Source organism: Antennarius striatus, chromosome 24 (assembly GCF_040054535.1).
Source record: "Antennarius striatus isolate MH-2024 chromosome 24, ASM4005453v1, whole genome shotgun sequence".
NCBI classification, from domain to species: domain Eukaryota; kingdom Metazoa; phylum Chordata; class Actinopteri; order Lophiiformes; family Antennariidae; genus Antennarius; species Antennarius striatus.
This window is the reverse complement of record NC_090799.1, coordinates 1,539,088-1,550,104: the sequence shown is the minus strand read 5'-3', so window position 1 is coordinate 1,550,104 and position 11,017 is coordinate 1,539,088. Positions and strand designations below refer to the sequence as shown.

Sequence of the window (11,017 nt, the reverse complement as noted above, 5' to 3'; positions counted from 1 at the left end):
TGATTTCTCTTAATTTTATTCCATCTCAAACAATCAATCAACTTTCATTTGTATGACGCTTAATCACATCAACAGACATTTCAAAGCGCTTTAACAGACAGAGAAACCCAACAAAGCAAATATAAGCAACAGCAGTGGGGAAAAACTCCCTCATTGAGGGAGAAACTCCGGACAGGACCATCCGCCTTGAACAGTTCTGTAACCTTGCAATGTCAATTTTTTTTATACCTTTTTTAAAGTCAGATAGAGTTCCTAGACTCCTAACTGCTTTGTCCAAATTGTTCGATAATTTGACACCAGTAACAAAAATAGAAAATGTTTTTAACATAGTACTTTAACAGACTTTTACGTGTGTGTTTCCCCACACATATAAGACATATACCCAGTAGTTCAGATAGGGCAGGAATATTGCACATTAAATTATATAAAGCATTTGATTTAGCAGTTTCTATGTTTTGCATGGTATGGACACAATTCTGGCTGGTTTATTTTGGGGGGAGCATCGGTTCAGGAGGAAGAAGGAGGCTTCAAGCCTCTCCATCCCCAATTTTGCAGAACTGGAAAAAAGAGATAAGATATTAGAAATAATTAGCAAATTGTAAATACAACTGAACTGTTCAGCAACTTACATATACTGCCTCCAGGTAGATCAGAGCGTCTATGGCGCCACTGACTTGCTCAGGTTTCCCAGTAACCAGCACACGTTCTGGGTGGACTTCTCCAGCCTGGGGAAACGTGACCTCAACCTAAAAAACCCCCCAAAAAAACAAGAGTCATGAAGGATGGGATGCATTTTGATATAATACTGGACATATAGGGGGTCAATGTCAGAGTTGGGGACCAGATCCATCCTCAAGGTCAATAAAGTGAATTAGAACTTGCCTTGAACTTCTCTGATATGCCTTTTGCGCCCATCTCTCCCTCCCCATCCATAATCAGACGGTGAACCCGTCTGTCCAGGCTGACGTCCCATGAAACCCTTCCCCCTTGTTTGCTCAACGTGGCTTCGATGACTTCTTTAGCTTCCAGGACACTGTTCTTGTACCCCGTGATGGTGATCTGGTTTTGCTGAGAAACAAAAAAACAATAAAGGAGTGTGAAATTCACAAACATACAGTAATATAACGGTTGCTGGTCATCCTTTTCTGTAAGTATTCACATGATGTATGTAATGGAACATCGACGCCACATGCTGTGCCGATGACGGTCATCTGAATGGCTGCATCTTTTTTGATATGTAATAAAAAGCAAACAAATACCGCACCTGTTTCACGTTGTTCTTCAGGACATCGATCTTCACATCGTGCTCGTGACAAATATATTTAATGAGCGCCCCCTTGGGGCCGACGAGCCGGAAGCAACTTTTAGGGGTGGCAGTCATGGTCAACTGAAAGCTCTTGAGTGTCTGTAGAGGAAGACCATGTCAACTGTCGTTACCAGAGTTCATATAGACTGCCTGACCAAAAAATGATGATCGTGATCAACGATCACGATCACTCAGATCACGATCAATTCTGACGTCAAACAGACATTCGTTAACCGGAGGTGGGGAGCTGCTCAATAATCTGTCAAACTAAAATTCTTACCAGGTCCTCCTGGATGGCCAAGATTTTAGCTTTTGCTACCTCGCATCGATTCTCATCGCCCAGGACGACAATCGTTTCAGACTCACTGGTGTTAGGAGGTATATAAATAGTCGTTTCTGTTTCCTCCCGGATCTGCAAAGCAAAAGAGAAACCCGAACAGATCAATCAAATTCGGACAACCCGAACAAATCCTTGAACTACATCATTTTGTTTGTGAAGACATGGTTACCTTCTTGAGTGTCAGGCCATCCCGTCCGTAGAGTTTGGTGTGGAACTTCTTCGGCACGGTGAAAGAAATGTAGAAGGTCTTCTTCTGGAAAAAAAAAAAAAAAAAAAAAAGCTCTGAAAGTTAAAACTTTTTGAGGGACGGTAGATTTAAGATCCAGTTTGTTGCGTTTTTTTTCAACAAACCTCAGCAGGCCTCTCAGCTGGGACAGTGTCGCTGGTTGCCTGTAAAGCAAAATCATTCCGTTAGCTACTCCTCAGAAGTTTGTGACAATTTCCCAAGTCAAAGGTCAAAGTTCATTATATAAGTGTACCACACCTTAATGTAAATCTCTGTGAGGGCCGGAACCAGGCGAGTCGGCTCCCCTCGGAGAATCAGAAACTCTGACTTGCTCTTAGCGATGGGGACCTCCACGTAGACGCCGGTTCTGTCCAGGATTTTATGGATGTTTCTTCCCCCGGGGCCGACCACAGCCTGGTGTAAAGATTTCTTCAACGCCACCGCGATAGAAGTGTTGTTTTTCTTCTGCAACACAAATACATCGGTGCAATTTAATTAGTTTAAACAGGCCACATGACCATGATCTCTATCCACACCAACTTACGTAGATTTTAACATACCTTGTCCTTGTAGATCTTCATGATTTGATCCGCAGCACGCATCACCTGCTCCTCTTCCCCGCTGATGGTAATCTCTGACTGATTCAGATCTCTCGAGGGGATATGGATGTGGGTGCCGGTGTCCTCCATGATTCCCTTGACCACCTTATAGTAGGCACCGGCGATGAAAAGGTGATACCTCAGTTTAATTTTCAGCCTGCGCTCAACCTGAGGTGTCAGAGGAAAACATTGGAAAGACATACTGAAGCTGTGGCATCAGGGATGTGGCAGAAATAATCAAGTTTCATAGGGTTTCCAAAAGAAACCTGATGAGATATGTGATGTGAAGAGATTCTACCCTCATGATGGGACTCTTGGGTTTGGTCCCGTTGGGCGAGGCCCCAACCGAGGGTCCTGAAGTCCAGAAGAAGAGTTGAGGCGCCGTCGGATGGTCCGACTGGAAAGAGAGTTTAATTCAGGGGTGTTAGACTCACATCAGCATCATGGCTGTCCTCAAAGGGCCAGATGTAACTTATAAGTGTAACTAAATGGAACTTTTTCAGAGCTAAAATGGGCTCAATAACTACATTTTGGGAAATGTAGTTTCTGATCAAAGCATGCTTTTGACCTATTTATTTTTAGTCACTCTGACCTTTTATGCTCTCGTGGGCCACATTTGGCCCCCGGGCCTTGACACGTGTGGTTTAATTGAATAAACTTGATCACAGAACAAGCATTATTTAATTGAATAGGGGTGTAAAAGTCAACCTGGTGTTTCAAGAACACAAAGAGCTGGTTATAAAACCAGGCGGAGGAGAAACAACTTACCTCCTATCTGTCTACAACCACGTTTTGACTGGATGGACGGTGTTTATTGTGTTCTTTCCGTTCCATTCAGAACTCGTAGTGTTTCGGGGACACCATATTAATGGACAAAGACATCAAAGGAACCCCTTTTAAGTGGCTTTCACATTTTTGTCAGACTTTGATGTCTACCTTTGTTCTTATCTACTTTCAGTTAACTACGTCCATCAATTTGGCTGATATCAGCTAGGTTAGAGTTGCATTCTGGGAAAATCCCGTTCAAGGCTCGCCAAATTAAAAACATACAAGGCCAAAGGTCAACATTAAATTCAACCCTAAAAAACACTGGAAGTTAACAACATAAAACCTAAATGACACAAAAATAATATTTTAACACTTTATCGCTGCATATGAGTTGAGTTGATTCCTTTTGTGATTTAATAAAGGAATGTTTCTTCTGGCAATTTTGGTTTTTCTTTATCATCCGGCAAAGTTGAAGATCTTGAGCAGCTTAGAAAGCAGAGGGGACCCAAAAGCATGAAAGGAGAGTGTCGTCCAAATCCAAATTTAATTCGACAGGCAAGTTCACAAAAGCAGGTTATCAGTGTGAACAGATAAGAAGAAGGCACAAGCAGATTCCAGGAATCAGGCGAGGTTAGTACAGGAACTCATGGTAATCAGTCCAGACAAGCAAACAAATCCTGAAGGGAGCAGGCAGAAGGCAGACTAATTGTGGGATGGTCTGCAGGTGGATGCAGGAACACAGGTGACGGGAATGAACTGATAGAGTTCAAGGGGGGGAGGGGAGAATGATTCAAAAAAACAGGAAATATTAATAATAACAGAAAAAAATTAAAGACAAATGAGACCTAGCATTAGACTAGGCATGGGTCATGACCTTTACATTCATATCTAACCACCAGAGTAATTTATCATCCAATATCTGCATTTAATTCAGATCTTATTCTGGATGCTCCAGCTGTTCCACGTTAAAATATTTCCCATTCCTGTCCGAGGAGCCCTTTACAATCCCTTTTCCTTCCTCTGGCCCAGAGTTTCTGCACAGAAATCCATTTTCCTTCTGTGAAACACATGCATGACCGCTCCTCTTACCCATCATGTGAGAAAATATGCTCCAAGAACATGGAAGACTTCCCATTCAGTCAGTTTTACATTTTGACTAAGTTCCCATGCCTTTAGTTGTTTTTAAGACTCTAGCTTGAAGCAACAACCTCAGAAATAGACTTCCTCTAGAGCCCCCCCCCCCGCCCCCATGTGTTCACCAGTCTCACGGTTATTGTGGTTAAAGTGTTATTCTGAAATAAACAGCGTCACGATGGAGCCGTCTCGAACTCACAGCGTCGTAAAAATCGACTTGAGAGGCAGGAGATGTGTTCCGAGCCGGGAGATGCGAGCTTGATCCAGTCACAGCGCCGCTTCTCCACACTTCCCTCTGCTGCAGGAAATTCATGCACAAAACCTGCCAAGAAAGCTGTTGCCTCCTGGCTCAGAGATGGTCGGAGCTGACAACACAAATGCCAAATGAAGTAGATTTAAGTCCAAATCCATAACTTTTAGCTCCTTCATCACGCGCCAAGTCATCAATTTCTGCTCCTTCGAGAAGGAAATCTCTGGATGGTGCCATTCCCACAAGATGTCACACTGTGCACCCATGTTCAGTGGCAGTGACATGGAACGCTAATGGGGATCTATAAATACATATGTACGCACAACAATGCATTCATTCCCATGAACCCCCCAAACCGACTGCTCTGCCTTCAACCGTCGATATAACCAACCCTCTCTGCTCATCACGGCTCTCTAAATGCTAGCCAGGGCCGTGTTTTCATAAGGAATATGTCAGTTTTTTCACCGTAGAGGCTGTTCTTTTCACTTCAGTTACTTAGCAACTAAGTGACATACTATCTCGCAAATAAAAAAAATAAAAAAAATAAAAAAAATCAGCCCTCAACCGTGAGAAAACTTTGAAAAACAGACGGACGGCACAGCGATTGTGTGATGAATCCGTCTCTTCCAGGCCATCGTTTCCTAAGTGGGAATGTCAAGCTCAAGATTTTCTGAATTGCAGGATGTAAACGACACCTGGATTCGTTTTTTGACAGCATTCAGAGGGTTGTGTGTCATGTCATGTCATGTCATGTCATGTCATGTCGCAGCCTTCCTCGCTTGACAAGGCCAGCTGGGAAGGCTGATGGAGTCAAAGTGAAGGAAGTTGTTTCTTGGCAACAAAACCCCCGTGGGTTTTATTTCTGTTATCTCCCAGCAGGAGATCAGAAGTAATATGTAGGTTTGTTACTGGGGGGGGGGGGGTTCTGTTTTTTTAACTGTTACTGAAAAAATGTGGCTGTCGTTTCAAGTATTCCAATCAAATCAAAGATATTTTATTGGGTTTTATTTCCCAAAAGGAAATGGAGGTTTTCTTTAGTACATAGGCTGCTGAACCAGGAGGTGTGAAATCACAGATCACACAGTCAGCTGCCTCGGATCTTAAATAATAGCGTGTAATGCACAATGTTCCACATCTGAACACTTTTATTACTGGAAAAACACCTTTTGAGAGCCCCCACCAGCCTTTTGGAAGTCAGGCCACGTCGTTGTTCGTCTCCTGCGACTGATGGCCGAGGTTTCCCATGAAAAGCGCGGCACCTCTGGACTCCACCAGTTCAGTATTTCTCCTGGAAAACCACTTACAGGTTTATGGCAGCGGGGTCGACACACACAGTCCTCATGGTGGCCTCTGTTTTACGAGGTACTGTCGTAAAAATCTCCAAATATCCAGACATTGCTGCCCTGCACCGGTCACGACACGAAGGTTCTGCCCCATCCTATTGTCAGATGAGACAATCAAACTATTTTTATGACTGCGTCTGTGTTTATTTCTAGAAGCAGAGATATAACACCTGACCTGCCATCACTGTCATCCCAAACAACAAAACTTTATCGTGTTTCTTGTTTTTTAAAACATTCTGACCCTAAAGAATAATTTGCAAAACACTCCAGGGTATTATTTCAGATTTGGTATAAATATTTGCCTCCTGTCAAGAATAAACTGATTTTGGAGGTCAAAGGTCAGCCCGATGCTTTTTGAATATCACAGGAACGCCAAAAAGGGAATTTAAATTCGTGGAGCTGATTGGATCTGGGGGCTCAAAGGTCACTGACCTCATAAGTACGAGCATTAGCGAAGAGTATATCTGTTGATTATGGCAAAGTTTCACACAAGTGAGAAAGTATCTGTGAAGGTCAACTTGACTGTGACATCATGAAGCTCCTTTTCCATTCCTGAGGCAGAGATCTTTGATCGCGTGTCACCTTTTGATCACACTGAATTGGTGACATGACAGTCAAACCGCCGGCTTGAAGGTACGTGTGAAGAATCTTTTAGAACGTGTAGCTTAGACACGCTCCAGCGGGAGGTGGTACCGCCAGATATTTAGATCTTTACCTGTCTGAATTGAAGGTTTCCACACCTTTCAAGTCGAGCGATCTCTGAGAGGCGACCTATCGCGGTGAAGTGAAAAAGCTGTTATAGTTGAATTAACCTCCAGGTCTTATCAGTGCAGCGTGTTGAGTTCTCGCTGGAAGGTGTGAGAGGTGTGCAGAAAGCAACAATAACTCCTGGCCTGAAGGCTTTTATGGCTCACACTAGGTACCTTTACAGAACAATACTACTGCATGTGTTAAGCTGAATGTGCTCTGGTCTTTGGAATGGTAAACATTACAGAAACGCTGCACTGAATCATCAAGAACACGGGGAGAGGTGTAAAAAGGAAATGCTGGCTGGATCCAGGGAAAGTAAAAGCAGCGCCTGATTTATTTGTTTAGGTATTGATAAAAAATAAAATAATGAAAGGCTTGTTAAAACTTTAGCTTGCAGAAGAAACAGCAATGTCCCCCACCTTTGCTCAACTAAACAAGAAGGAAGAAGGAGGGGATGAGATGAGGAGAAATGTGCTGCAGGTGGGGATGGACCATTAGGAATATCTAGGAGAAGGTTGCAAGGAAGATAAATGGGCTGCCTTTGCTTGTCCTGTTGGGGGGCTGGTGGGGGGAGCAAACAAAGAAGCAATGTCCATTTACTCCATTTATTCCATTACTGTACCCTGTGGCGGAAGGCAGCCATGACAGATAGTGTAGGAGTCTAATGGCACACGGAACGCAGGCTGGACCACCTGCAGCATCCACCAGAAACACATCGTTGGTTTAGAATGACAAACAGTTTCGCAAAAACAGAGCGAAGCTGTGCAGTTTTACACATATTGAATCTTGAGAGTATCATCGATTCCGGCAAAAAAAAAAAAAAAAAAATCCACACGGCGTTAAAGGTTACGAATCCAACCCGGAGGTCAAAGAGCAGCAAACATCGCAGCTTTAATTCCACCCCGCTCGTCCTGAGATCCAGGATCCAAGCGTGGCTGAAGGGTGGTGACGGGGGGGAGGCCCGCAGAGGATGCTCGCACTATCGCACACGTCGATGCTGTGATTTGTAAGCGCTGCTCACACGGATCATAAATAAGCGTAAAAACGTCGGAATAATAAAGTGACTGCTGCTTGTGTTCTTTATGGCTCAGACACGTCATTAATGTTTCGTAACGCCTGTAAATATGCCGCGAAAGGCGAAAATGGTGACATCATCAGTCAGTTAATGGATTGATTATTATTTCCTTCATTGTAATTATATTTATTTTTAGTGATTTTACAGGATTTTCTTTTGCCCTTTTTAGATTTTCCTAAATTAAAATTATTTTAATCTGATCTACAGTTCTTCACACCAGCTTTTCAGAGCAGGAACTGGCTGAAAACATGAAAGCACTCAATAACAAAGCCACCATTAATACTCTGAAAATATTTTACTGTGTGCACAGACTGTGTAAAATATAAAAAAACAAAAGCCTCTGCTGCACAGCCGGGAAGAAAAAAAGAACAACAAATGTTTTTCTGTTTCTGCACAGACCCGAGATCGATGTCTCTGAAGGATAACTCAAAAAAAGAAAAAGAAAATGCGTTTTCTCAGCTTTCTGGTCCAAGACGACAGATTAAAGTTGTGGCCAGGCGTGTTGCTATGGCGATGACCCTGAAGCATTCAGCCCTCTTCCTCATCCTGGTCCATGAAATGCGAGTTTTTGAAGTTCCTGAGGACGTCTCGTCCTCCGAGGACTTCGACTCATAACGGAGTGTTTTCACCGGGGGGGAAGCTGAGCCGCCATTGTTTGCTCTGTTTTATTATTCATCTTTCCGTCTTAGTCTTTCTCTGCTGAACATTTTGACACACAGTGCAGCTCAAAACGCACCCAGGATGAGATAACGCTTCAGACTTCAAGCGACTCACAACAGAAAGGCATTTGTTTTTACCCAATATTTATTTAAATAATGGACATTTGGCATGGAAAATCTTGTACATTTAACCATGAAACCGTGACGAATAATGATTCTATCCTACTTGAGACAGAGCAAGAAGCATCACAAACATCTAGAACCTGACATGTAAAGCCTCTCAGACGGGACGGCGTGGTCCCGTTTCAGCTAACAGACGATTACAAGTTAAATAGTACAACATTGTAGAACAAACAGGCACCAGATGTGGCAAAATAAGAATATTCATCAGACCTGGGGGTCTGCGTCGGTAAACATTTATCACATGTGGGACAGACAAACACGAAGCTTCACATTCGGGGATGTGTTTCCAATGCTACCAAGAACCAAATATGATTTCATCACCGCATCCCTGCGCTTCAGCATGTCTGTCTGCAGACTTTATCACATGATAAACTCACAAAAATGATGCAAGAGGAGCGGAGAAACATATTTTTCACCCTTACGACACACATATACTCTTGAAACAATGAGCGTGGAAATGAACAGCGTGTTCACAACGACTGCATTTGTCGGTAACAAACAGGTGCAGAAACTGTAGGCCCAAAAAAAACAAAATATTTCATGGTGTGCCGGAGGCAAAAACTACAAAAAAATCTCTCCCTTGCAAAAAAAAAATTAAAAAAAAATCCAACAGAGGCACATTTCACCTGCAGGCATCCTCTGGGTGGTCATTATAAATAATTGAGAAACAACCTCTTCTAATTTATCTATGACTACTTCATTGGTTTGCGCCGCTCGCCCAAAACCTTATACCTCCCAGATGCGTTGCAATCTGATTTGTTTGTTGCTTTTTAAATAAGGTTTTTATTTTTTTGCAAGCTCAAGGTGAGTTTTTAATCCTTCATTTAGAAAGGAAACATCAAAATCCTCCAAATTAGAGGTTAAACCACAAGCTAAATCATAATGAGCAGCTTAATGAGAATATTATCTGTCATATTTGTCGCTGCTAGAAGACGCAATTAAATGAGCAGGAATGATATGTTTTAAATATATACGTGACACAAATGTCTCTTTCAAATGAAGACAAAAACAGAAAAGCGTCATCAAACAAAAAAGGGAACGTCTACATCTCCTGCCGTCGCCATTTGTCCCAAGTTTTGATCCAAAAACATTGGTTCCACACGTTGGGTGTGGAGCTGAGAGGCGAAGGATATTTCCTGTTTCATCCTGCCTGGAGCGCCCAATGGGATTCCTCTTTGAGGGAGGTAGATAAGACGGAAACCCCCGCGTGCCTGGTCTCACGCCTCAGCCGTGATTCACTTCTTTTTTTACGTCAGGCGTCTAAACTCGCTGGAGCAAAATAGCAAAACAAATGCACAAAGTGAGAAACTGAAATTTTTGTAATGTAGCTGTTAATCCGTGTGGATTAAAACAAAAATACCAGTTCCAGATGAAGAGAAATATCCTCATTATTCTTCATTATTCCTTAAAAGCTATTCTAATTTAAATACTTAACTCTTTTTCTGTACATTAAACAATTTAGTCACGTTAACAAAAGCTTTGAATAAATACGGATTTAATGAAGCTGGAAGATGAAATAAATCCTGACTCCACTGAGCCGAGTGCCCACAAAGATATGGAAATCATGGAAATCATCCCCTGCCTTCATTTCCAAAGCTCACAGACCAGAGTCCGGTAGATTAAGTGTTCCAAAGTGAAACTCCGTCGAGGATTTTTATGCACCGATTGTCAGTCTGAAAGCCGAACTCATTTCCACCCCTAAATCTCAGCTGTCACCCACATTCTATTGTCATTCATGTATTCGTACGCCTCTGCAGCGAGAGATGATGAAACATGGGAAGGAGGGTGGGTGGTGGCAGGGATGTGGGTCCGTTCAGCGATGGGGGTGTGGGTGGGTGGTGGGGGGGGGGGACATGAAAAAGAGGACCAAACTTGAAAATGATATGACATGATGAAGCTGTCAACACACACTACATGTAGGACGAAGGGATTACATCACAGGGTCCTACACAAAGCCAGACATTTATGTGCTGCATTATTAAAACTTCATATCTTAACAGGGTGTTAAATTATTCACTGCAACAATATCATCTCCATATTTTGGCATAATTGACTGAATTCATGAACGAATCCATTAATAATTTCTATGGGGGATTTGTCATTTTTAAACCAAAGTCACATCTTTTCATCTTTAACTCCTTAATAATAAAAGACCCTCATTATTAATTCCGACCCTAACATCACCGCCTAAACATGGTCGAGCCGAAACAGGCGTATAAATAAAGTCCTACATATTTAAATAAAGTAAATAAATAAATACATAAAAGCCTTTTGTATTGGCTAATATAGGCTCCTATGAAATAGTTTATTACATGCAAAGCTGTCGGTGGACTGAATGTGTCCATATGAGAAATACTTCTAAAAAAATGATGCAAATGTAAGAA

At 42.4% G+C, this 11,017-nt stretch overlaps 1 protein-coding gene across 1 annotated transcript; it reads right to left on the bottom strand.

The window, feature by feature from the left end:
* Positions 1-527: 527 nt before the first annotated feature.
* LOC137591673 (vigilin-like) lies at positions 528-4,405 on the bottom strand. The gene is made up of 11 exons (XM_068309809.1): positions 4,329-4,405; positions 2,770-2,868; positions 2,433-2,639; positions 2,131-2,337; positions 1,998-2,036; positions 1,816-1,899; positions 1,587-1,718; positions 1,265-1,405; positions 883-1,068; positions 630-746; positions 528-557 (listed from the first exon to the last, which is right to left on the bottom strand). The coding sequence occupies exons 2-11, from the start codon at positions 2,773-2,775 to the stop codon at positions 528-530; spliced, it is 1,149 nt and encodes a 382-aa protein (XP_068165910.1). The 5' UTR covers positions 2,776-2,868; positions 4,329-4,405.
* Between the last annotated feature and the right edge of the window lie 6,612 nt (positions 4,406-11,017).

Coding starts and splice junctions, on each gene's coding strand:
- LOC137591673 (XM_068309809.1), bottom strand. Junction 1,719..1,815: donor ATGGCCTGACACTCAAGAAG/GTAACCATGTCT, acceptor TTTGCTTTGCAG/ATCCGGGAGGAAACAGAAAC. Junction 558..629: donor TCTACCTGGAGGCAGTATAT/GTAAGTTGCTGA, acceptor TCTTTTTTCCAG/TTCTGCAAAATTGGGGATGG.